General features: G+C 41.8%; 2 protein-coding genes across 3 annotated transcripts in view; both read left to right on the top strand.

Annotated features, from left to right (window-relative positions):
- The window catches only part of cers6 (ceramide synthase 6), a 134,057-nt gene extending 118,864 nt beyond the window's left edge, over positions 1 to 15,193 (top strand). Inside the window, exons 9-11 of one of the 2 annotated variants that reach the window (XM_008125892.2) lie at positions 4,093 to 4,249; positions 4,952 to 4,975; positions 8,124 to 15,193. In XM_008125892.2, coding sequence (XP_008124099.1) covers positions 4,093 to 4,249; positions 4,952 to 4,975; positions 8,124 to 8,282 — 340 coding nt within the window. In that variant the 3' untranslated portion in view covers positions 8,283 to 15,193. The remainder of the gene's footprint in view (positions 1 to 4,092; positions 4,250 to 4,951; positions 4,976 to 8,123) is intronic. The other variant, XM_008125893.2, reaches the window with a different exon arrangement.
- A 10,144-nt stretch (positions 15,194 to 25,337) lies between these two features.
- Positions 25,338 to 27,948, top strand: part of nostrin (nitric oxide synthase trafficking) — a 59,838-nt gene continuing 57,227 nt past the window's right edge. The window contains exon 1 of the mRNA XM_003216047.2: positions 25,338 to 25,608. Within this exon, the coding sequence (XP_003216095.2) occupies positions 25,582 to 25,608 (27 nt within the window). The 5' untranslated portion in view covers positions 25,338 to 25,581. The remainder of the gene's footprint in view (positions 25,609 to 27,948) is intronic.

Raw genomic sequence — 27,948 nt, 5'->3', positions numbered from 1 at the left:
AGAAGGCTAAGACAAAAGTATATCTCCGTCATATGTAAATGATCATATATGAGTATGTCAAGGAGCTGAGCAGCAGCAGCCTCCTTTTCCTGGCAGGGAGTTGAACTGGATGACCCACATGGTCCCTTCCAACTCTATTATTCTATGATGCTATGGTTCCTGCCTTGTAATCTTCATGACTGATTACATATCTAAAATGTGATATTTGAAGTAGCCCTTGCTTGAAACTGGTGACTGTAGTTTTCATACTATTAACTGGTCTTAGATAATTGAAACCTTACCTATATTTTCCTCATTGCCCTCCTGTTCTGTTTCCTTTGTACCTTGCTGTTCATTGGCCAGTTGATAGAAGAGTTAGATTAGTTGATAGAATAATTCGCCACCTCTAAACAGATATGAAGAATTGTTGGCCTTCCAAATGTTTTTGATTTTAACTTCCCAGCTGATATATTCAGTGGACAAGGAATACTTTTATTTGTTTTCCAAGAACATATGAAGGGCCAGTGTTTTCTTCTCTACCTCTAAAGGGCAAGTTGTATTGCTGAGAGGTGATGGTCTTTTTCTTAGAAAATTGTTTTTTGAGACTATAATCTGTTTCCCAGGGGCACGGTGTCTGAACAGGAGCTGGCTTATTTGCCTGTTGGGCGAACGTTTTTTGCCTTGGGGCCGTATTGTGTGCCCAACAAGGAGCGCTGGGCCAGGAGGGAGGTGAGCCAGGCACACACTGGGTGGGTAGGGCCCGGGTCATCCTCAGGTTGTCCTACCATCCTTATGCTGGGAGGAAGGCGGGACACAGTGACTGCCCCGATCCTCCTTCCCATCCTCCTCTCCTGATCCACAGGCTGCCCTCTTGGCAGCCTGTGGATGGCTGAGTATGCTCCGAAGCAGCTGATGGCCTCTCAGCAGCTGCGTGCATTCCTCGAGCCATCCTCCCAGCATAAGGATGGCATTGTTCGCGCTGTCCTTATGCTGGTGGGAGGGTGAGACACACAGTGGCTGAAGTGCTCCAGAGGGCTCTCAGCTACTACTTGCCTTCCTCCCCCATCTTTTTGGCATCAGGACACAGTGGGCCACTGTGTCCTTATGCCAAGGTGACAGAGAAAATGAGGAATCATAGAATCATAGAGTTGGAAGAGACCCCATGGGCCATCCAGTCCAACCCCCTGCAAGAAGCAGGAAAATCTCATTCAAAGCACCCCCGACAGATGGCTATCCAGCCTCTGCTTAAAAGCCTCCAAAGAAGGAGCCTCCACCACAGTCCGGGGCAGAGAGCTCCACTGCCGAACAGCTCTCACAGTAAGGAAGTTCTTCTTGATGTTCAGGTGGAATCTCCTTTCCTGTAGTTTGAAGCCAGGGTAGCAGATGACAAGCTTGCTCCCTCCTCCGTATGACTTCCCCTCACATATTTACACATGGCTATCATGTCTCCTCTCAGCCTTCTCTTCTGCAGGCTAAACATGTCCAGCTGTTTAAGCCGCCCCTCATAGGTCTTGTTCTCCAGACCCTTGATAATTTTAGTTGCCCTCCTCTGGACACATTCCAGCTTGTCAACATCACCCTTCAATTGCAGTGCCCAGAATTGGACACAGTATTCCAGGTGTGGTCTGACCAAGGCAGAATAGGGGGTTGCATGACTTCCCTGGATCTAAACACTAGACTCTTGCCTTTTATGCCCTTCGGGGAAGGAGACGGGTTACCGCCAAAATTTAAAAGATTCAGCTTGGAAGATTTTCCTTTGTAGCCTGCACTAGTGTGAATTCACAGAGTACTACTCGAAGAAACATGGTTACAGGTAAGCAACCTGTCCTTCTCCGCCCCCCCCCCCCCCCCCCCCACACACACACACTCAGAGTGCCTTGTAAAATCAGGCATCTGTTTCATTTTCCTGGTGCAATTCAGAGATTTTATTTATTTATTTATTTATTTATTTACAGTATTTATATTCCGCCCTTCTCACCCCGAAGGGGACTCAGGGTGGATTACAATGAACACATATATGGCAAACATTCAATGCCAACAGATAAACAACATACAATATAGACAGACACAGAGGCATTTTTTCCAGCTTCACGATTCCGGCCACAGGGGGAGCTGTTGCTTCACCGTCCACTAGTGGCTGTACTTCCTCATTCCTTTCCTCGTGTTTTGCTGGCAGTTTTATGATGTTGTAAATTAGTTAAATTAGCCTCCCGCATAAAGCATACCTAAATTTCCCTACTTGACAAATGCAACTGTCTTTCGGGGCTGCATAGGTCAACAGCAAGCCAGGCTATTTAATGGTCGGGGGCTTAACCCGACCCGGGCTTCGAACTCATGACCTCTTGGTCAGTAGTGATTTATTGCAGCTGGTTACTAGCCAGCTGCGCCACAGCCCAGCCCTTATGATCAGTTGGCTCTTTTACAATGTCATTGTAAATAACCATGACTTTCCATTGTGAGTCAAAAGGGTTAAGAGGTAAATGTGCTGAATGTCCTCATGTTTAATCAGCTGGGAGTCCTTATGCATGCTGTCAGATGAAATGGACTTAATTGACAGGTCTACTGCTGTCAAATTATCTTGCAATGTAAGCTAGCCAAAGAAATATACCTTAATATAGCTGCTCAGTGATGAAGAGAAAGATTGGCACATCTTCCAACATCAGTTTGCTTTTGCCAAGACTGTTTCTTTTGCACAGCAGCAGAGAGGAATTATATGTCTAGTCAATTTTCCCATTCTGTTAAATATTGTGTTTCTTTTTTACCAGTCATATGGGGTGGTGAATTCTGGGAACCGTAGTCCCAGGAAAAAAAAAACCTGTCAAACTCTTCCTGCATGATGTTTAATTCCAGCCAATTTTTTTGTATCCAGAAACTAGGTTGTGAGCTGTTTTTAAATTCCGTAATTGATCTTTCCAAATCAGTGAGTGAGTGTGTGTCTGCCTTCAAGTCACCTGCCAACTTTTACAGAGTTTTCTTAGGAGAGGAATACTTGGGGGGGGGGGGGGGGGGGGGGGCAGTTCATGAATTGCTAGAGTTCAAGTATGGTATGACCAAGTCAAGTTCATTGGCTAAATATGCCATCTGGTGGCTATATTTGGTCTTCTGCATGTGAGCCTTCATCCATACAGGATTTTGCATCCTTTTAATCAAGCATGTGACTGGACTTACTATTAAATCTTAGCCACAATAAATAAGTATTGCAAGAACCTACATTGACCATGGATTGCTATATTTATTACTGGCAATTTTTTCACTTGTTGGTAACAAAATAGTAGACAAAAAAAGGACTTAGGGTACTCTTTTTAATATGCAACAGACTTATTTCCTGAAGAGAAAGTCAGAGAACCTAAAAATCAACAAAAAAAAGCTTCAGAAAGTATGTGTAACAGGTTCATGTTCAGTTCTATTAATGTATACCACATCTTTCCAAACTGTGTAGTGACATTGTTAGTGTGTTGGCTGCAGTATGTGTGTCACACGAACATAATGAGAAACTTCAGTGAAATAAGCAATAAATCATATGTTGTAGTTTCAAAAATATGAATGAAAGGTTTTTGTGAGATGTTTTGTGTCCTCTTACATTTTGTTATTACAGTTTATGTATGTGTGCCCATATCTCTTATAAGGGGTTGGTTTCACCTCCAGTTTGCTAGTAAAACTGTATTACTGTTTAGCAAAATGATGCACGTATAAAGAGTTTGTCACCAACATGAAATGTTTCGAAAGCTCTGATGCATACATTAATTCTATTGACCTGTGTCAGCCAGGAAGTTATAGATACTTCTTATAAACAAGCAGAAATAAATACTCTTAGAGGTCTCATGGGGAAGAGTGCCTTAAAAGACAACATGCATTACATAATTATAAGTGTAATATATGAGGGTGAGGAAAATGGGTGAAAAGTAACATACAAACCTGTATTGCTTTGGAAGCTCATTTTCTTGAATTCATCTTGAAGACCACAGAAGGTAGTGTAAATGTGGTCTTGTGAGTTACCAGCTCGCATGCTGCCCTACTTCCACAACTAAATGGATTGGGGTGGAGTAAGGAAGCAGCTCGGATAAATGCAGCCTCTTTCATTAATTCTGTATTGACGACTCTTTTTTCTTTTAGGATATTGAACACAACAATGTTTGAACTTCCTGAAATTGTCGGTGGCTTTCCTGCCTTATCAATCTTTATAATTTTACTACTGATACTTCAAGTTCTTCACTGTTTTTGGTCCTACCTAATAGTAAAGGCTGCTTATAAAGCTATTTCGAAAGGCAAGGTAAGAATCATTGCAATATTTTCTTCACATTTATGTCTTCTTGCTTTCCACTCTACGCATCTGATTAACTTTCTTTTTCATACAAATTGGTCAGAATAGCACCCCTAAGATCTCTGGCATTTATGATCCATGGCAAAGTCTTACCACTAACTTGCAACTTACATTGGATTGATATTACAATATAGGTAATACTACAATATAGGTAACCTGAACCTTCCCTTGCTTTATACCTGAAACCTGTTTACTATGAATCCTAACATTCTGTTTCTCAGAATCAGAAAACAATATGTGATAGGAAATCTAGATCTGCCATTAAGCATACACTTGTTTTGAGGCTGCTGCCTACTCAGTTCCATTGGGAAAGTACCTGTGTGATTACATCAGTGTTTGCTTCCATGTGTTGCATTAAAAACAGTGTACAAAATATGTTAAAACTGCATTGTGCACAACAGTTCTAAGCATTTACCACAACATATGCCAGAAAACTAGAATTCGAAGATGTAGTTTTAGGGCTGAAAGTTGTGACTTCAATGGGCCCTGATCCTTCAGTATCTTCTATTTCAACACTTATGGAAAGCACTGCAGTTGTGTCAGATCTGCAGTTGTGTTCTCTTCTCCTGGTAGGAAGCTACTTGTTTCATATCAAATCATATGTGACTTATCTTATCCTTCTTAATTATCTTCTTTCTGCTGCCTTTGAAGGCTGGGAGGTGGAACCCTTTGCATGTAAGTTTCTCCTCAGAGAAAACGAACATGGTCAAAAATACACATATTCATGCATCCACATGTACACTCTCTCACACACACTTGTACACAAGCCTGTAAACTGCCAGCCTACTGTCTTGCTTTGCTTTGCATCTTCACTCATTTTCTTGCCTTGTTTCTTCAGTGGCTGTCATTCTGCATGTACGCTTTCTTTAAGATTGCATGTTTTTCTTGTTAGTTAGCAGGTCCCAAAGCATTAAAATACCAGTTTTAAATCCTGTGTTCTGAAACCAGTTTGGCTCTAAATGAAACAGTTCAACAGGGAGAATACAGAAATGTCATGGCATTCTCCACAGCTGTCTAAACATTCACAAGTTGAACCTGTTCAAAAAAGTTGAAGAAAGTATTTGAAACTATGTACCTATGGAGCTATTTTGCCTCTTTAGTCATGTTGTCACAGGAATGTTCCCTTGAGTAAAAGTAAGCAGAGAATTTTAGTCATGGAAAAACTTTCTCAGTTATATGTGCCCAGCCATTTGAATTCTCTCTATACATATTTTGATAAACTAATAATTCCCTAACTTAAATTGCTCAACTGGGCCTTGGGTAGTTCTGGAAGATACCTCCAGCTAAACCTAACTTAGAATCCCATATTGAATGCCCAGTCATCAAAATGGTTCAAGCCACATCTCAGTTATCTTCAGCGTTCTTTGGCGTTGTCATGGGCTACCTTTCTTTCTCTTTTCTTTTTCCTCATGAATTTACTGGTGGTGATTGTGCAAAATGATGCAGATTGTTATTTTACACATTTCACTGCTCCAAGGTATTTTGGGCATCTTTTGGGGCCTTGTTGATTTGCCCATTGTATTGCCAGTTAAAATAGTTTTCTCTCTTGCGTCTTTGCTGCTGCTGCTTCTTAATTGCTCGACTTTTTTCTCTCACCTTAATTGCCACAGAATGTCTTTCTGCGCAGTGTACACTGCCTCTTCATGACAGTGTTTCTACAGTTCCTCAAATAATCATTCCCAAAATTACCTTTATCTTTTACATTTTTCTGAAAAGCAGAAGGTTTGTAATGGCAGGGATAGATGAAGGAGGACTGGGGTAGACTGGGACTAGCCTAGTGCCAGCATGGGGTCATTTTGATGATAAAACTGGGGGAAATTGAGTAGAAATTGAGTAGATAGATAGATGAATTTGCCTGGCCACAATCATGCTTAGTAAGAACATGAGAAAAAGTCATCTCAATGGCTACTCCCCAATTTTATAAAACTTTTCTAAGAGAAGTTAATGTGCCTCCTTTTCTGTTGACCTTTTACCAGCAGGCAATAACCTCTTTCTTTAGGCATATTTTTTCAGCTGACTAGCTATTGAGGGGAAGAGTTTTAATAGGGTGGGAAATGCTTTCTTTTTTCTTTTATGCTTCTAATGTAGGTCTTTTTAATGATTTGTGAAACTCTGTTTTAATCTTATAACGTACTATATTTCTTATTCTATTTGTTTTAATCATGATATAAGTTGCCTTGGATCTCAGTAGTAGGAGAAAAGTGGTATCTAAATAAAGTAGTACAGTTGGCCCCTTGTAATGTAGGGGGAGGGAATTTTCCAAGCACTTACCAACCACTTTATGGCCATGATCTTTCATAGTCACACTTAACATAAGGGTTCTACCATATCACTTCAGTAACACTCTTCCAACAGCTACTCTGTGGCTGATGGAATGTCTGGGGATCAGAAAGGCATCTGACTGAGGACTGAGGACATCTTCTGCCAAGGTTCTCTACAGGTTTCAACATATCATTAGTCTGAGTCTGGCGATAGGAAATTAGCCAGACAATTCTCCAATCCCTTCCACTTTCCACTAGCACCAGAATTGAAGTGATACGGTGAGTTTGGTAGTCAGCTGAGGAGGCTTCGGTCATTGCGGAAAGAGGAAGGAAATGCCAATCTCTGTAACAATTATATAAAACCCTATATAGGTAACTAGCTGTGCCTGGCCACGCGTTGCTGTGGCGAAGTCTGGTGGTATGGGAAATAAAGTATTGAGGAATTGGTGGTAGTTAAGGTAAAGGGTAAAGGTTTTCTCCTGACATTAAGTCCAGTTGTGTCCGACTGCACACTGAAGTGGATCATATGGCAGTGTGGAGTCAAGATAATCCAGTTCAAAGCAGATAATATAAGATTATAAATGGGTTATATAGCTGTGTGGAAGGGCCTTGAGTCTACACTGCCATATAATCCAGTGCAAATTAGATAATCTGTGGAAGAGGCCTAAGTGAGGCCTAAGTCTGCCTGTCCCCTAACTGAACCCTGGCTCTCCCTTGGCTGAGTCGGTTGCTAGGAGACCAAGTGGGCAGAGATTAGCCCTCTAAACTGGCAGCAATTGAATAAAAACAATTATTGCTCTCCCTCTAATTAGGACTTTATTTTTCTTTTCTTTTTGTTGTATTAACCTAGAGGCGTGGATGATGGGTTGTGTTGTCAAATTTCAAGGTTGGGGGGCCTGTAGTTTTGTTGTTTTGTGGGTTGCCGTGATGCCATCACACATTTATATATATAGAAGGTAATGGTTTCCTCTGACGTTAAGTCTAGTCATGTCTGACTCTGGGGGTTGGTGCTCATCTTCATTTCTAAGTCGAAGAGCCGGCGTTGTCCATAGACACTTCCAAGGTCATGTGGCCAGCATGACTGCATGGAGCGGCGTTACCTTCCCGCCGGAGCGGTACCTATTGATCTACTCACATTGGCATGTTTTCGAACTGCTAGGTTGGCAGGAGCTGGAGCTAACAGCGGCCGCTCCCGGGGTTTGAACCTGGGACCTTTAGGTCAGCAAGTTCAGCAGCTCAGTGCTTTAAACACTTCGCCACCAGGGCTCCAAAACCCTATATACACAAGCATAATGTGAAGTTACACTTGCATATATCAGTAACAAAATACTGGCCTATGTGTTGAGTAGGCTAGGTGCAGCTGTCTCAAGTGTAGTGTCTCTGGTTTGGCATTCACGCAAAAATAGATGAGAAGCCTTCAAAGTAGAGGCTCGTAATTTGATGCTCTTCTGTCAGCCAGGAGGTGGGCAGGGAGTGCATAAATAAATTAATTGTTTTGTCTCATTCCTCTCATGCCAGAGATACCAATGCATTTCCTTCTCATTTTCTTGCACCCTTTACAGGCGAGGGATGACCGGAGTGACGTCGAGTCTAGTTCAGATGAAGAAACCTCAGTCCCTCATTCAAAGAATCCCCATAATTCTGCTACTACCAATGGGACAAGTGGAACGAACGGAACAAACGGGTACCTCACCGGTGGCAATTCTGCAGAGGAACACTAGTTCCTGGGCCACACACTGAGACACGAACAAAATGAACTGTTTGCTACTGAAAGTAAATAAGTTGTGAATGCTGGGTTTTGATTTTTTTCCACCTCTTTCTTCCTTTCTTCCTTCTTTTTCTCAAAATCAGAGAAAAAAAAACACACACACGCACTTGGAGTATTTAAAAGCTTCTGATAGCGCACTGCCGTATTTCCTGTTTGTGAATGACAGCGCCACACCATTTTATGTATGTAGGCATGCTGTATGTATATATACATGACTAGATGGGAGCAGTATTTTTTTCTGTAATCCTTGGACATTATTTTATATCTTGTTGGGCGGGGACTTGGAAGATGAAATTAACTTCTTCTAGGTCTCTTTGGACTTCATCAGTTCAAGATACTATCAAATAAAAGATACGTATATTTTCTGTGCTTGATTTCTACCACCAGAATGTAATATTATAGGCACCTGCCTAATTTCTCTTACAACAAAGGTAGAAAAGTTTCACCTCCCATTCTAGATCTGTTTTTCCCTTCCTTTTTTTCTTTTTTGCTGGACCTCTTTTTTCTTGCCTATTTGCTGAAGGATCCTGACTTTAGAAATTGCCAGCACAATCACAGTGATAATTTCTTCCCCTGGTGTGAAACTTTAAAATGGTGCATTTGTTTTTTAAATTGCTACTGGTGGGGTCAAATCGATTATACAAATTAAACCACAGATACTGTAAAAGAAGATATGTTAGCATTGTTTTAAACACCAAAATTGGTGGCAAGTCGGATTAGAACCTGCTGTTTGTACAAATGTCCAAACTATGTTTACACCAAACGTGATGACCTCAATTTGTAGACGGGTCCTGCCTTTCAGATTTAACCTCTGTTTAATTTAAACTTCTTGTGTAGATTTCATTTTGATGCCTTTTTATTTTATGTATCAGAAAAATATGTTTACTTGACCCCCATAGTCATGTATGCAAAAGTTGATATAGAAGAAGTGTCAAGAAAACAATTGCTCACTAAAAATAGGATTGCCCAGAAAGGATTGGAAAAAGACTGGAATGTTTGAGGCCTAATTCTTTCAGATAGTGTTTTCAAACCTGCATAACTTCAGACTTAAATGTGGGGATTCAGTTGGTTTAATACTGTGCCATACAAAAAATATTCCATGTACATAGGAGTCATAGTAGGATGTTCTAGCCTAGGACTGTCTCCTGACATATTAGTTTATGTCCAGGGTCTTTTTGGTATCATGTGTCTCTTCCAAACACATGAGTGTGGTAGAATACAGACTCTCATGACATTTGTGAGAATTTGGCCTCTTTCTGCTGCCTGATGTGTATTTCAAGTTTATGCAACGCTCTCCTGACTTCCAAAGAGCCAGAAGTTGGAAAGTTAACTCCTGGCATAGTACATACAGTATAGGGTTACAAAAGGCTCCTGTGCCTTTAATTGTCATGTACAAGAGGGAATTTCAGCTAGCTTGTTACCTGGTTGTTTGAGAAGTAACACCTGTTGAATTCTTTCTTCTACACAACTATTAAAGATACAAGCACCCTCCCCAGTCTGGAACCCTAAGCCAGTATGTCTGTTGTCCAATCTTAGGCAATGGCACAGCCCAATAAGCAACCCACTTATGCTTTTGCTTTTGATATTTTGTGTACATGGGGTAACCTGGGTGGCTCATGTTCATGGGGTTTAAGGTGCAGTCTTAGTTCTTCTGCATAACATACTATTGTTCCTGCATCATTCCACGCATTCTGATAGACGCACCCATAGGCCTCATAGCAGTCTCTTCACATAGTTTTTGTGGGAGGCAAGCCACATTCATTAACCCACAACATTGCCACTTTTGGTATCATTCAGCCCAGGCTAGGAACATGAAAACCTACTGGATACATGTACTACAGGATGGATCAATAACAAGCATCCAGCCCTATTAATGACTAGTAAAACGAGCACTAGCAGTAACCTAGGTTGTTTCCATATTGCAGAATTATAGTAATGTTGACACCACATTGACTGCCATGGCTCCGTGCTACGGAATTCTGGAATTTGTAGTTTTGTGAGATATTTACCTTTCTCTGTCAGAGAGCTCCAGTGCCACAAAAACCTACAAATCCCGGGATTCCTTAGGATGAGATGGCAGTTCAAGTGGTGCTGAACTTTTATAATTCTGCAGTGTGAACAATCTTATCAGACTTCTTTACTTTTCTAAAGGAAATCCGCTCAAATAACATGCAGCAAAAAGAGCATTCAGGATTTTTAAAAATTACTTGTCTTGAGATTGATTTTCCCTGAAGATACTTGCAAACTACTATTCTTAATACAGAAGGAACTTCTGTCCTTACCAAAGCAAATGTCAGAAGAAGAGAAAATTCATCTAATAATTTGAAATTGTTGCTTTTCACACTACAGCTTCCAGACTCCAACCAGCCTGGCCAACAGCCAAGATAGCTGGGGAATCTTGGGAGCTGTAATCTAAAGATAATGTTTGCTAGCCCTGGTATCTTTGCCCAGTAGTATTCTGTTACTACTAGGTAGTGATGTAATATATATGCCAGGTAATACACTGGAAAGATGGTAATACACACAGAGTAGAACAGCCTGCTCACAATCTGAAGAAATTGTTTTCAACCACAAATCTCTTTTGCTACTGGACATCTGCTATAATTCAGATGTCCTTAAAATGGTTAAATCTAATACAGTATTTTGTCAATGTATACAAAAGAGACTTTAGAAATGGAAATAAAGTATCTCTGAGTTCCATTTCAGCCATCCATTCTACTGACTGTTTTTGAAGCTAACATACCCCTCCCATATTGGGTTTTTGGTTTTGGTAACGTGCATACAAGTTCCCATTTCAATTTGCCGTGTTTTCAAAAACATTCAAAAATTTTAGAACCAGAATGCGTTGAGTCAAGATTTCATATGTTAACACTTATTACTTTAATATATGGAAATTCACTGGATCAATTGCTTATTTAGTAAAGTTTAAAACAAAACAGCACAGTTGTGCAAATCAGCTCTGTAGAAATGCCATTGTGGAAAAATAGAATGAAAGGTACTCATGGAATAAGGGGAATAAAAGTCATTAGGCCTTTCAGTTCTTTTGCGCTGTTAATTGTACTTTGGTGGGAAAGGGAAGTATAAAGCAATACTAACACTTATTATTGCCAAATTCTAATCATCCAGGTGTTTTGGACTTCAGCTTCCAGAATTCTCAGCTGCCTTGGCTGAGGGATTCTGGAAGCTGATATCTAATATACCTGGAAGTCTAGAGTTTGGGAAACACTGAGTTAGAGATAACTATGCTATCATTCAGGATTTAGTTCATGCTTCTATGGCTATGGGTGTGCTACAGGTGTAGAAGACAGGTGGAAATCCATCCACTCCATCTTTGAATTTCGTGTTAATAGGCAAGCTCTGCAGTGAGGATATGGAGGTACAGCTATAGTTGAGTGCCAAATTCTCAGTTCCTGAGCTGATGGAAATGATAATAATGTCCTCCCAACTACAGTGACATCCTCACTTAAGTATTTTCCTATCAGCAAAGTATAATTGTGATGGGTGGTTGGAAATTATCTACACTCACTTTTGTCTTAACGTACACCAAACATTTTGGTCATGATTAAGCATCTGGAGCTAGTCTGGAGTCCCTTATGCATCAGGAAACCTGACTGAATTGGGGTCTCTGCACTGGCATGAATTAAGGTATTCTATGTGAGTTGTAATTTCAAAAAAAGGGGGGACACACCAGCAGCTTATATTTAATTATCTTTTGACAAAAAGGGCAGGATTTCCAAATTGCTTTGAGGTGTTGTGTAGGGAGGATTTCTGAAACAGGTTTGGTTTTCCCAATATTATTGTAAAGGGACTGTGTATCTATTAGTTGTGCTCATGCCGATGCAGTCAGAGCTTAGAAAATAGACTTAGTGGGAGGAAGGCTCCCAAGTGTTGCTTTGGGTAATACAGAAAATAGTTACAAAGCATACTGTGATGTAACCCAATATATGGAGCTTAATGTAAGAGATTTATGCTTCTTATGTCATAGCCATTCTGCAGGTGGATTCCTTCTTCAGGGAAGGTTTGTCCACTCTTTCCAGTGATCTGAAGTAAACAGAGGTGGGCATGTGAGTGCATAAGATCAGACTTTGCCTCCCAGAGTAGTATGTATTCTAGGAACTGAATCTTCTAGATACAGTTTGCATTTCCTATATTAGTATTTTCAGCCTTTTGTGTGTGTGTGTGTTAAGATCTTAGTAAAAAGCTCTTTGGTTCCTTTTTAGCACTAGAGTAAGAGATGCAGTGGCTGGAATGTGTAGAATAGGGAAAATAAGAAATGCAGTGTGTGGAAGGTAGTAGCTAGACTGAATGTTTTATTACTCAGCCATGAGATAGTGAAGTAAGATCCATAGTCGTGTGCATTTATTCTCTTTTAAGTATTGACATGAGACACACTAAAAGAAGACAATGTGTGTGTTTGTATAAAAAAATAGATATAGCCACTTGAGGATGGGAATGTGGGATATATTTGCAATCTCCATCCAAACTGGTGTGCCAGATTGAAAATGCCAAAAAGAGACAAATATAAGTTTGTCTTTGTTGCCACTTTGAGGTTGTTCAACATATTGCATTCATTTCTTGTCCATAGCACAGTTTTCAGTTTCTGTATGTTTGCATCAGAGGGCTGGTTCACATAAGCTGTAGTGTGGAGAGACAATCCCACATGCCTTGGGGTTCATGTATACTCCTCCACTACAGTCACAATATTTAAAATGATCAGTGTGACCCAGGACCCATAAGCATATGTAAGTAGGATTAGTTTGCACTATCCATGAATCAGACCTCTACAGGTTGCCTTACCCAGGCTGCCTGTCCACCATAACTATTTTGGTGTTTTGTTTTGTTTTTGCGATGCACTTAGGTGAAACTTCCTTGTATGCTTGGTTCACATTGAAGGTCCTACATGCAATGACATATAAGGAGCAGGACTCCAAAATTATCTTTCTATCCCATCACTTGGGGAGTGTAAATCAGAGATGAGGCACAAGTGACTTGTCAGATGATGGATTGCAACTCCCAACAGTCCTAGCCAGCATATCCAAAGGTAAAGCCTGACAGGCGATGCAGTCCAACAATATCTAACAGACACAAGCACATAGAGGCCGGTGTTTTTTATGAACTAAGAAGTTATTTTCTCATGAACATGCTGACTGAAAGTTAGTTGCTAATGATATTAAGCTACATGCACAAATAGCTTCTCTTACAGAACATTTGCAACTTTCCCCTGTGCTATCCTGGGTTCAAAATGGTTTCCTTAGAGCTGGCATCTGTTGTAATGGATCTGCAGGGAACTAATGAACATCTAACCCCAGAAAGGTAAGTTTAGTATTATAGCCAAAGTGAGCAAAGTGCAGCCTATTAGATGTTTCTGAACTGAATCTCCCAACATTCCTCCCCATGGTTGATACTGGCAAGGACTGGTGGGATTTCCAATCTTAACTAATTATAGAGGAGCCCACTTATCAACTCTCAGATTTAGAGGACAAGTGGGATAATCACGTCTTAACATATCACCAGTATGTGACAATATATAGCCACAGAATGATTATGAAGGTCCTTCATGAGGCATATGTCAAAGAGATGTCTCTCCTTTCGGATCATTCCACAGTGGAGCTGAGCATGTTCTAATAAGCAGGAAACTGTCTTATTTGTGGTTGGATGTACCTGTGTGTTGCTGTATTTTGCAATAAACTTTGGGCAGATTGTTGTGTAACCCAATGCAAACGTGTTCCGAATGTCTTACATTGAACACAGGAAAGCATTGGTTGCTCAGCAGTCTAATAGTTTCAGGTTGATCATCCTTTCTGCCATTCACTTGGGCAGTTGGTTTGGAATATAGGGCTAAATATATTCACAATTCTCGTCTCAAAAATGCATAACACAACATTAACTTGAGCTCTCTGGAATTCCCATAGATGTGTGGATTTCTTTCATCACCCTCTCCACATTGTTAATATTATGTATTTATTTTTATTTAAAGAGTGCCTGGTAATATATTTACTCTTGTATTTCTTGACTATTTCCAATAATAAACAACAGCAGTTCTATATAATATTGTGACCAAATCTGCAGCATTCAACATTGAGTTGCTTTGACATCACAGACCAGAACTTCAGAGACTCTTATTATAAACCAGTGGTGTGTTACTTGGACATGCTGTTGACTGCACTTTGATTTGCTTTTGATTCAACCAGGATGTAGCTGAAAATGCCGCTTTCTGCTTCTCCTTTTTTTAAAATAGCTATATTGAGATTTTGATAAAGTTACCTAGTCCATTTTTAATTGCAAGAAGTTAGGGTTATAATGACAAGGAAAACTGGAATTCTTGACTCTACTTGCATAAGTTAGAAATGGCCTCCACAAATTTTAATGGAGGAAAATGGGTGTCAGTATTTTGATAGTGTTATTTATTGTAACCTTCATTCTAAGCCTATGCTTTAGTGATAAAATATATCAACTTGAAGCATTAATGATCGTCTCAAAAGGAAGTAGGGTATACACCAAATTGGTAAGTTTGATGGGGTTGTGCAACGTTCTCAATCGCATCCATCATCCCCAGCTCTGTATGGTGGTTAGCTTTAGCAGGTCAGGTCAGGACAAAATGGTGCAATTTTTCACCTGTGTTTTTTCAAGACAATCCAGCAGTTTGAGCAACTCTTGGAACTATGTTAACTATACTGATATATTCCACTGTCAGAAATACCGCTATGTGTTTAGCCTTGGATTTTGCTTCTGTTACTATTGTTTTCTCTTTTTTCTTTCCTGAAATACAGAAATTACAGTTCTTCCTGGAATATTTGGAACCAATCAATATTGTGAATTTTGATTTGAAAACACTTTCATAATAAACACTAAGTATTAGGAAAAGTGTGTTTCCCTTGCCTTCTTTATAGTTGAATGGCAACAGAAAAAATACCAAGATTGCGTCATACTTTGTTCCACTGCTATCCATGTGCAGTTATACTAACAGTCTCTATCATAGTTTCGGGTCACTACAAGTAAGGCAGCAACATCACCCACTTTGAAATTCATAGGGTGTTGTCAATCCCTTTTGGCCCTTCCTATCTTTACGCCTACAGCCTTTGCTCAGCTCACATAATAGTAGGCTTAAAATCAACCCAAAGGTTGCAGCCTTCATTTAAGCAAAAAACAAAGACCATTTTAGTTACCAACCAAAGCAATCAAATTACATTTGAGTTGCTTAGTAATCACTCTGTAATATTCTAGAGGGCAATAGGAAGAAATGCTATTGCTTTGTGCCTTCAAATAGTTTAATGACTTACAGCAATGAACCTATCATGAGATTTTCTGAGAGTAACTTGCCCTAGGTCACCCATACTGCCATGTAAACGTGTATTATAGTGCTTTGTGGGACCAACTGGACATCAAGTTCTGGCTTTTGACATAGTCGTTTCCGACTCTTTGTGACCTCATGGACCAGTCCACGCCAGATCTCCCTGTCAGCCGTCGCTGCCCCCAGTTCCTTCAAGTTCATGCCAGTCACTTCAAGGATATCATCCATCCATCATGCCCTTGATCGGCCTCTCTTCCTTTTTCCTTCCATTTTACCCAGCATCATGATCTTTTCCAAGCTTTCCTGGATTCTCGTGATGTGGCCAAAATACTTCATCTTTGCCTCTAGTATCCTTCCCTGCAGTGAGCAGTCGGGCATTATTTCCTGGAGGATGGACTGGTTGGATCTTCTTGCGGTCCAAGGCATTCTCAGGATTTTCCTCCAGCACCAAAGTTCAAAAGCGTCTGTGTTCCTTCGCTTAGCCTTCCTTATGGTCCAGTTCTCGCATCCATAGGTTACTATGGGGAATACCATTGCTTTCACTATGCGGACCTTCGTTGCCAGTGTGATCTCTCTGCTCTTCACTATTTTATCAAGGTTGGCCATGCTATTGAATCCATGACATCTAATTTCCACATCTGTGTAAATGCCCTCTGCAAGTTACTGCTAACAAAGTAAAAACAATTCATAAAAAATACTTTTGCAAACCTAAATTAGTTGTATTTTTAACCAATTTGATCTTTGTGAGAAACTGTAGGGATTTTAGCCACTTTAAGCCTCCTTCAGGAGAGATAAAGCAGGGTATAAATACATATAATAATGGGTTGTGCATTTTTCTGGGCTGTATGGCCATGATCCTGAAGCATTCTCTCCTGACATTTCGCCCACATCTAGATGTGGGCGAAACGTCAGAAGCGAATGCTTCTGGAACATGGCCATACAGCCCAGAAAATGCACACCAGCCCAGTGATTCCGTCCATGAAAGCCTTCGACAACACAAATATTGTAATTTTTATTATTACAGTATTGAGGTATTTTCTGATAGCAGCTAAGAAAATGAACATTGCTGGAATATTGACACATGTAAAATGTGGCCGGCTAGGTATTTGCTGCTCCTTTTAATACAAAAATACAGTAGAGTCTCACTTATCCAACACTCGCTTATGCAACGTTCTGGATTATCCAACGCATTTTTGTAGTCAATGTTTTCAATACATCATGATATTTTGGTGCTAAATTTATAAATACAGTAATTACTACATAGCATTACTGTGTATTGAACTACTTTTTCTGTCAAATTTGTTGTATAACATGTTTTGGTGCTTAATTTGTAAAATCATAACCTAATTTGATGTTTAATAGGCTTTTCCTTAATGCCTCCTTATTATCCAACATATTTGCTTATCCAACATTCTGCCTGCCCGTTTATGTTGGATAAGTGAGACTCTACTGTACCTCACTTTCAACAAAATCTGAGTATCAGGATTCACATACTTCTTGAATATGAGAATGGACGTCCAATGCCAATGTCTTTTAAAATGTCTTGTCTGGTACCAAAGCTAAACAATCTGGTACCAGGATATTTAAGAATATGCCTTTCTTCTTATCCTTCTTGCTCACAGAAGTCTTCTGTAGAGGTACTCCTGGTAAGTCCACATGCATCAGAGAACCTTTTGGAGTCTGCTGATAGCAAGGTCTTTAGCATATTCACTTTTATCAAATGCAAGGCATTTCCAAGTGTGACTTGACCATTACTTCATTGATGATTCAGTTCTTTCTTTTAGATCTTCAGGATAAATTAGAACTTTATCCTTAATGCAATGAATCTGTTAATTTGTTTTAATCTAGTCCATTTTGAATTGTTGTTACAACTCTGTCTATAAATTTATTCCCTTTGTGCACCCTTCCTGCCCTCACTTCTATAGCCTACTGTAACTCCCAGTATTCCTCACCATTAGTTGTGCTGGCTAGAGCTGAAGAGATTTGCAGTCCAACATCACCTGGAGGTTGCATAATTCTCCCTATTGATTTATGCACATAGAGAGGTGTTTTGCTCCCTCCCTTCCTTTGTCCAAGGCATTGGTGCAGAGACTGAAAACATCCAGAACAGATGTCTCATTTCTATGGAACATCCCAAGATACCTCTTTCTAAACTAATACTGATTCATTATCTCTCTGACATAAGTGCGACTTGCATAGGTAATGTGTGCTGCCTGTTTCTTCTTAGGATCATGTCTTCGTGTTGTAAATATGTAATAAAATATTGGTTTAAAAAAATAAAACCTTGGGTTAAATCTGAACATCTTAATAGATATTTAGGTTCATGTAACATGAATTATGTTGGGCTGAAGGAGTCCCTTTTGGGCCCATATTGCATTAAGAAGAAACAATGCTGCCGAAGTATCTCCACATTATCAGACCTTTTTGGAAACTAGGCCCACTTTGAAGACTAGAATCTCGATGAGAAGAAGAAAATTCATGGTATAGGTTAACAAAGTACATGTGTCCCTGGTCTTTACCTCTTTAACAGAAAGTGTGGTTCTAGAGACAAAAAAAATATGAAAAGCATAGAGATAGAGTTCCAACATATTTCAGCAAACAATATGAACATGTTACCCTTGCAAAAGTAACAAAAACACATTTTGAACCTTCTAGATACCACTTGAAGGTTTCTTCCAAAATGTATCCAGGAATAACGTTCTTTCGCCAGCCCGCACTTTATTTACTACTAGTTTGGGGACCCGGTGGTGCCCGGGTCATTTGAGAAAGGCATTGTTTGCCTGTGTTCCAAGTGTAGTCTAGATCCAATATCAGCTGGGTTCAGTGGGTGCGGGTGAACTACAACTCCCATATGCAATTGCCATAATCCATGGTCCATCCCTTCCAAAGAGCGCCGGGGTGTAGAGTAAGTCATGGTAGCTCTAGGTGGAAAGTTTTGGTCTTGATCAGTCATTGGTTGTAGTTGCAGTGGTGTCGGGAAGTGTGTGAAGGTATTGCAAGTCCCATCACCCTTGATCTGACCTCTCCCAAACTGCACCAGGATGTAAAGTGGGTAATGGGGGGTATGTGTGCCAAGGCTGATCTTGTGTTGTCATTGGTGGGAGTCACAGTGCTCTGAGGAAGTGAGTGTAGGTATTGCAAGTCCCATTGTCCATGGTCCATCCTACTCCAAACAGCGCCAAGATGTGTAGTGGGTCATGAGGGCTTTGTGTGCCAAGGCTGATCTTGTGTTGTCATTGGTGGGAGTCGCAGTGCTCTGAGGAAGTGAGTGTAGGTATTGCAAGTCCCATCATCCATGGTCCATTCTCCTCCAAACAGTGCCAGAATGTAGAGTGGGTCATGGTGACCCTACAGTATGTGCAAAGTTTAGTCTTGATCAGTCATTGGTGGTGGTTGCAGTGGTGTTGGGAAGAGAGTGAAGGTACTGCAAGTCCCATCACCCTTGGTCTGACCTCTCCCAAACTGCACCAGGATGTAAAGTGGGTCATGGGAGGGAATATGTGCTAAGTGTGGTCCTGATCCGTCATGGGTTAGAGTAACAGTGATCTGTGGGAGTCGAAGCTGTTGAAAGTACTGTAAATACCATCATCCATGGTCCAGTCTCCCCCAAACCGCACCAGGATGTAAATGCGGCAGGGGGGTTAAGTTTGCCAAGTTTGGGCCAGGTCCGTCATTTGTGGGGGTCGTAGTTGTCTGAGGAAGTGGCAGCCAATCAGAAAGTTGCCACATACATACACACATATAAAAATTCACTTTCATTATATATACAGAAGATACCGATATAGATATAGATATAGATATAGATATTCATTTTAGTTATCTTATTTACATTTACAGATCTATCATTTATTAACATGTTGGAGGTTGCTGGTGCGGCAGTCTCGTCTGCTTTACCATTTTCTCTCTATGTTGCTGTTCATGCATACAGACAGCTCCAGGGGGTGCTGCTGTTTGCCTTGCCTATTATAAGTAGGTACAGTAGAGTCTCACTTATCCAACGTAAACAGGCCGGCAGAATGTTGGATAAGCGAATATGTTGGATAATAAGGAGAGATTAAGGAAAACATCAAATTAGGTTATGATTTTACAAATTAAGCACCAAAACATCATGTTATACAACAAATTTGACAGAAAAAATAGTTCAATACACAGTAATGCTATGTAGTAATTAGTGTATTTACTAATTTAGCACCAAAATATCACGATATATTGAAAAAATTGACTACAAAAATGCGTTGGATAATCCAGAATGTTGGATAAGTGAGACTCTACTGTATACACAGTTTTCCCAGCTGAAGTTTTATTGCACTGTTTACTATAGATGTGCCAGCAGAGGACAAAGACAAGAAAGAGGATCTGAAGGGCATAAAATACTACAAAAGGAGCTGCTTTGTTAAGTAAAATATGCACACTGACATTATGTTCTTATTTGTTGCTTGTCTTCATTTCTGATTTACAGCAAGCCTAAAGTGATCCTAGGAGCCTCCGGTGGCACAGTGGATTAAACGGTTGAGCTGCTGAACTTGCTGTCTGAAAGGTCGGCAGTTCAAATCTAGGGGGCAGGGTGAGCTCCTGCTATTAGCCCCAGCTTCTGCCAACCTAGCAGTTCGAAAACATGCGAATGTAAGTAGCTCAACAGTTACCACTTTGGTGGGAAGGTAACGGTGCTCCATGCAGTCATGCCGGCCACATGACCTTGGAGGTGTCTACGGACAACGCCAGCTCTTCGGCTTAGAAATGGAGATGAGCACCAACCCCCAGAGTTGGACACGACTAGATTTAATGTGAGGAGAAAGCCCTCACCTTTACCAAAGTAATCCTATCATGACTTTTCTTGACAAGATCGATTTGGAATGGGCTTGCCATTGCCGCCTTCTGAGACAGAGAGATTGAGACTTGATCAAAGTCACCCAGTGGATTACCATAGCTGAGCAGGGGTTCACACTCTAATCTCTCCGAGTCCTAGTCCAACCCATGAACTGCTAAGTTATGTTGGCTTTTGATGCTCTTATTATGCCAACCCAAATTTTCAAAGCTCACTAGCTTTCTCACAAGGCAAAATCTTTAAAAAACTGTGCAAGAGAAATGATAATGTTAAGAGTCACAGGTCTGCATATTGCTTGAGATAGTATAAGGCATTACTACTCAGGTAGTCTCCTGGACCAGCACTAGTCCCTGAGCCAATGACTGCCAGTCCTTGGGAAGGAAAGGAAGAAGCAATTACAGTGAATTGCTCACAAATTTAGTGCTGATCCCTGCCATATTAGGGGGAAAAATAATTGCTGCTTCTCCAAATCTCATCACTTGAGAAATGTACTGTTGTAGAACAAGGGGCTGTGCAGACAAACATCAAGCCACATACCTCAAGATCATTAATTGGGAACAAACCCAATTCATGAAAAAAAAATATGCTCACGGGGTTGTTGTATGTCTTTCGGGCTGTGTGACCATGTTCCAGAAGTATTCTCTCCTGACGTTTCGTCCACATCTATGGCAGGCATCCTCAGAGGTTGTGAGGACCTCTGAGGATGCCTGCCATAGATGTGGGCAACCTCTGAGGATGCCTGCCATAGATGTGGGCGAAATGTCAGGAGAGAATACTTCTGGAACATGGTCACACAGCCCGAAAGACATACAACAACCCTGTGATCCCGGCCATGAAAGCCTTCAACAACACAATAATATGTTCCTCTCCCTTTGAAACCATAAAGTGTATTCTTTTGAGACCTTGGCCTGGCTTTAACCTGCAGGAGACACTAGGTCCATTTGTAGACAGAAAGCAGTGGAAAGAGGAAAATGCTCTCTAAACTAGCTTTACATGAAAATGATATATGTTTAATCCAAACTATACTGAAGATGAAGACATGCATCAAGTTTAAAGTATATCTGTCCAAGGAACTACAACACCATTCCTATCATTCTTGACTTAATGAGTCAATGCTTTCTTCCTCCCATGCACAGTTAGTTGGACAAGAGGTGTTATCACAAACATCTTCTCAATCCTGTTTCCATTCTGTTGCACCCTAGATGAAAAGTGTTTAAGCAATCCTAAGTATGCTCTGCCCATATCTTGTGTCATTTCAGCCGTCCCAAAAACAGGACACACCTTGAGTTGCTTAGAATGGTCTTAATCTTAGATGCATCAAAACTGGAACCCGTTCACACTACATATTTATAGTACTGTAACTGTCTTGGTTCCATCTTAAGGAATCCTGGGATAGACAGCTAGAAGCCACATTTAATGCTTCCAACAAACTACAAATTCCAGGATTCCACAAGGGCTTACACACTCCTGGACAGCCATGTGTTGTCCATCCCTGGTACTTACTTAGGCGATCCCTCGTAGCTCGAGGACGATTGTCTTCATCCTTGGTGTCTTGGGGGTGGGTTCTTAGGTGGCTGAAGAGACCTATTCTTGACCCGCATATTCTCCCGCAGTGAGGACATTGGTTTCCAGGTGGAAGGCGGTCCTGGTCAGGGTTAGCTTGACGCTCCTTCCTCTTGGCACGTTTCTCCCTTAAGCCCTCCATTCGTGCCTCTTCGAACTCCGCAGCACTGCTGGTTACAGCTGACCTCCAATTAGAGTGCTCAAGGGCCAGGGCTTCCCAGTTCTCAGTGTCTATGCCACAGTTTTTAAGGTTGGCTTTAAGTCCATCTTTAAATCTCTTTTCCTGCCCACCAACATTCTGTTTCCCATTCTTGAGTTCGGAGTAGAGTAACTGCTTTGGGAGACAGTGATCGGGCATTCAGACAACGTGGCCAGTCCAGCGGAGTTGATGGCGTAGGAGCATCGCTTCAATGCTGGTGGTCTTTGCTTCTTCCAGCACGCTGACATTTGTCCACCTGTCTTCCCAAGAGATTTGCAGGATTTTCCTGAGTCAACGCTGAGTTTGGTGTGACGTCTGTAGACAGTCCACATTTTGCAGGCGTAGAGCAGGGTTGGGAGGATAATGGCTTTGTAAACAAGCACCTTGGTATCTCTGTGGGTGTCCCGGTCATCAAACACTCTCTGCTTCATACGGAAAAATGCTGCACTCGCAGAGCTCCGGCGGTGTTGTATTTCAGTGTCGATGTTGACTTTTGTGGAGAGGTGGCTGCCAAGGTAGCGGAAATGGTCAACATTTTCTAATGTTACACCGTTAAGCTGTATTCCTGGCATTGCAGAGGGATTAGCTGGTGCCTGTTGGAAGAGCACTTTGGTTTTCCCAATGTTCAGTGAGAGGCCGAGCTTCTCGTATGCTTCTGCAAAGATGTTTAGAGTGGCTTGTAGGTCTTCTTCTGAATGCGCATAGACTACGTTGTCATCGGCATATTGGACTTCTATAACAGATGTTGTGGTGACCTTGGTTTTGGCTCTCAGTCTGCTGAGGTTAAATAGCTTGTCATCTGTCCGATAGATGATTTCCACTCCGGTGGGAAGCTTCCCATCAACAAGGTGAAGTATCATAGCGATGATGATGGAAAATAAGGTGGGGGCAATAACACATCCCTGCTTGACACCTGATTCCCCCTTAAATGGGTCACTTTGGGAGCCATTGCTGTCCAAGACTGTTGCCATCATGTCATCATGGAGGAGCCGGTGTACACTGACTAACCTTATTTTAAGGTTTGAATAAATGGGAACGTTTATGCTAGCAGTATCTTCCAATCTCACTTTGTTTAATTGGCTCTCACAGTAGATTTCCACATGGATACAAACTACACACACAATTGGAAGCCCTAAAAATATGGCCTGGATACATGGTATGTATGTATGTATGTATGTATGTATGTATTTATTTATTTACTTATTTACAGTATTTATATTCCACCCTTCTCACCCCGAAGGGGACTCAGGACAGATCACATTACACATATAAGGCAAACATTCAATGCCTTGACATAGAACAAAGACAAAGACAAACGCAGGCTCCGAGCTGGCCTCGAACTCATGACCTCTTGGTCAGAGTGATTGGTCTCAGCTGGCTGCAGCTGGCTGCTCACCAGCTTGCACCACAGCCTGTACATACAAACTGTATTTGATTAGGATCAGTCCAAATAGTATGGTGAATGTGTACCAAGCAAAGTCTTCTGCAGCACCCTCCTGTTCTACCAATCCAGAGACTTTGACATTACAAAGAGGTTCAAGGGCAGTATCATCACAGCTGTGGTGGAACAAAAGGGAGAGAAGCTGTGCTACAAAGACATAAGGAACTGTTAACAGTCAAGCATAGAAATAACATTTTAAAATGTTTTGGAAACTCACTGGCAAATTGGACACCATCCCAATGCCTGGAGAGACTTCGAAGAGCATAATCATCAACTGCCCTGCTCAGATTTTGAAAATCCAGAGCCATTGCATCTTGACTGAATCATTGCACCTGTAATGTGGGCTTTCCCCTTTCCTACACTCTTTCACTTTCCCAACTATGATAATTTTTTTCTAGTGGATCACGTCTCATGACATGTCCGAAATACAACTGATTCAGTTTAGTCATTTTGATTTTTATTGAGAGTTCAGGCCTAAATTGCTCTAGGATACATTTACCGTATTCGTCTTTGTGTCACTCTTTGGAACTCTCCTCCAGCTCATGTTGAGTGCATTTATTTTCTTCCTAACAGCTTTCTTCACGCATGTGGACAACTTCAAAAGAAAGGAGGAAACCATGAAAATGAACAAAATCTGGCTACCAGTACTAAAAAAACTCAAAAATCAGAACAGTAAATAAGAAGCAACACTCTGAAAACAGAGGAGTTCCAGACATGAATCAACCAGGGGCAGCTAACGACTCTGAACAAAGGATGCCCCCAGGCAGGAAGAAGCCAGGAAATGAAGCTATTCAATGCTAATTAAGGTGATTAACTACAACATTCACGCTGGCCTCCAACTGACAAGAGTTCTTCTCTCCACAGATATATATAAACCTTCCTTGCTTAGTTTCTCCATACCTCCATACCATACCTCTGAGGATGCCTGCCATAGATGTGGGCGAAACGTCAGGAGAGAATATTTCTGGAACATGGCCATACAGCCCGGAAAACATACAACAACCCCAGCTTTCTTCACTGTCCAGGTTTCACATCCATACATAGTATTTACTAGAAACACCGTAAAACGTTGTACAATGTGTTCCAGAGTTACATAAAAGTTATATAAACTCTTGTAGGGAACCAAAAGCTGCATGGAATTTTCCAGAGTTTAAACTATAACTCCTACAATCCCCAAGCCAGCAAGGGCTACATCTGCATTAGCCAAGGCTGCAGGGATTAAAGAGAATTTGAATTCATAAACAACCAAGAGGAAGAAGGGGAAATCACAAGCTCAGGCTTGCTGGGACTTGTATGATCATATACCTATTTCACAGAAAGGTTTGTTGAATCATTTGTTTAAGAAGACAACAAGCTTTTCAGTGTGCACCATGTGATTCTCATATCTATTTTCGCAATACAGTTTTTGCCTTGGGGATTAAGGAGTACAAAATATTTATTACACTTACGTTGCAACTTCCTTGGAAGAAACTCAGTGTGGCTTACAAGGCTATCCATCCATCCATTTTTATCTTTAGAACAATCCTGTGAGATAGTTCAAGCTGCTACATGTAACTGGCCCAAGATCATTTAGCAGATGTCACAGGAAAACCCAGATTTTACCAGTCTTATGTGGCACCAAGACAGGTTTCTATATGTATGCTTCTAACATATTATACACATTGTATGGTCTGTAGTGTCTGGAATCAGATTCACCTATGAAACTAGTCACTGCCATGCTTTTAAGTATATTTTCAACATACTGACTTGCTTGCTTATGTAGCAGGAACTGCAAAGGATAAAATCAGATGTGGGAGAGCTAAACCCTGAATTACCTGTTGTTTTGCTTTGCTGACTTCATCTTATTAATTGCCATGGATCTTGTATCCTAGTGGAACTCCCAGTTTTAGACCAGAGGAGGAAATGTTCCAGCAGGAAGAAGCCACAGTCCAGAATGAAGAATCCTCTGGCAGGCTGCGTGGTGAGTAACTTCAGACTTCTATTTATCTCTGCCTCTCCTTTAGATTAGAAAAAATGGTGGGTTTTTTGTTATTTAGTGTACCACCTAAACTTACTGTCCAACTCAGCTGCCATAAAGAAAGTCATATTTCTTGGTGCTTTTAAAGTACTCTAAATTATCATTTCTCGGCTTAGTGAGGATAGAGGCTCACTATTAGCTGCATATCCCTGTAGGATTCCTAGTTGAAATAAGGGATAGAGTTGCTGTACCTTTATAAGCTACTAGCATGGGGACCCGGCGATGCCCGGGTCATTTGAGAATGGTATTATTTGTCTTTTAATGTTATGCATTCTGTTTGGAGTTGGTGAACTACAATTCCCAGAATCATGTGGTGCAGTACTCTGTGGATGGGGGTGAACTACTGCAATTTCCAGATTCCTGGGGCAATTGTCCCGAAATATCTATCAGTATTCACAGCAGGCAATATTCAGTCTGTGTGCCAAGTTCAGTCTGTGTGCCAAGTCTAGATTCGTCATTGGCTGGGTTCAGTGGTCTTTGGATGGAGGTGAACTACAACTCCCAAAATCAAGGCCCCTTCCCACAAATACCTGCAGTATGTTCAGTAGGTCATGAGGCTTCTCTGTGTGAAATGTGGTCTTAGTGCATTGTCGGTGGGGGTCAGTGTTTATCTGGTTGCAGGTGAACTATAACTCCCTTTTTCCTAAACTTGTCCAATATGTTGTATTGGTTATGGGGGCTCTGTGTACCAAGTGTGATGCTCATTCATTGTAGGTGAACTATAAATCCCAGTACCTACTACTCCTCAACTTCCAGTCCAGTTTCCCTCCAAACCCACCAGTAGTCAAATCTGGGCATATCGGGTCTGCATGGCAAGTTTGGCCCTGAGCCATCATTATTTGGATTCATAGCGTTCTGGATGTAGGTGAACTATAACTCCTCTATATTCAGGACCGGCCTGAGGAAATTCAAAGGGGTATGCAAATATTTTTTTGCGCCCCCTCCCCTGCGCCGAAGGAGGCGTGGCCAGGAATGGCCCCACCTCCCGTGCCCTAACCTCGCCTCCCACACCGGGCGGCCATGCCTCCTGCGGCGCGGGCGGCGTGGGAGGCCGGGCCAGGGTGCGCGGCGTGGGAGGCGGGGCCAGAAAGGACTCCCGCTGCAGCGGGCGCGCGCCGTGGGAGGCGTGGCCGGTCCCGCCTCCCGCGGGGTGCGCCCTGGCCTGGTTGCGCCATGGCGCGCCCCGTGGGAGGCGGGGCCAGACCTGGCCACGCCTCCGCGTCACATGGCCCCGCCTCCGCCAGGTGTGGCCCCGCCTCCCAGGGGCTCAATAGCGCCCCTGGGAAGGTGGCGCCCAACGCGGGGGCGTGGCCAGCGTGCCGTGTTGGGCCGGGCCTGTCTATATTCCCCAGTAGGAGTCACAGTGCTCTGACTTGATGCAGGGTGAACGACAACTTCCACCATGTGGAGTTAATCCCAAAACTCCTCCAGTAAGTTTAGTTCCTGCTCAGTTCTGCTCTGTTTGTTATGCGGAGAGATTGGAAAGGAAAGGGCAGTGGGCGGGGCCATGCAAATTCCAGAGCAATGGAGAACCCTGGGATGCCTGCCTGTGGTGGAAGAAAAAGCAAAATCTAGGATGAAATGGTCCCCAAACGAAAGCATTCCTTGGGTGGTGGGCCGTAGTGTTTGGGAAGGACATTGGCAGGGGCTGGGCTGCATGTTCATGGCACTCGCTGTAACTGCAAAGTCAGTGGAAAAGAGTGACTTGCTAGATTCTTAAGCCTGGGAAGTATAGCCTGTTTGTGGAGGCTGGAGGCTGTCTGTGTGAGTGGACATCTGTGCCACATACACACATACGGGTTTTTGCTTTTATTATGGATTTCGATAGATTTAGATTTAGATTTAGATTTAGATTAGATTTAGATTTAGATTAGATAAGGAAGCGGGGATTCCTGTAGTTGTGGCTTGTGTTAAAATTCTCTCTTCTATGTAATTATTAAAGGGACAGGAGACTTATCTCTTATCTCACCTGGCAACCCTAAAGTCGAGCAAGTAGAAAGCTGACCCTTGAACAACTGTCCTGTTCACCGAACCTGTGCATCCCTCTTGCAGCTGCAGAGGCAGACACAGTGGCCAGATTTTGGGACTTTTCTCTTCTAGGTAAAGGTAAAGGTTTTTCCCTGACATTAAGTCCAGTCGTGACCGACTCTGGGGGTTGGTGCTCATCTCCATTTCTAAGCCAAAGAGCCGGCGTTGTCCATAGACACCTCCAAGGTCATGTGGCCAGCATGACTGCATGGAGCGCCGTTAGGGTCACACCAATTTTTAAAAAATTGTAAGCTT

The sequence above is a fragment of the Anolis carolinensis genome, chromosome 1, assembly GCF_035594765.1.
Source record: "Anolis carolinensis isolate JA03-04 chromosome 1, rAnoCar3.1.pri, whole genome shotgun sequence".
NCBI classification, from domain to species: domain Eukaryota; kingdom Metazoa; phylum Chordata; class Lepidosauria; order Squamata; family Dactyloidae; genus Anolis; species Anolis carolinensis.
Note: the sequence above shows the minus strand (reverse complement) of the source record. Positions and strands in the feature narration are given on the sequence as shown.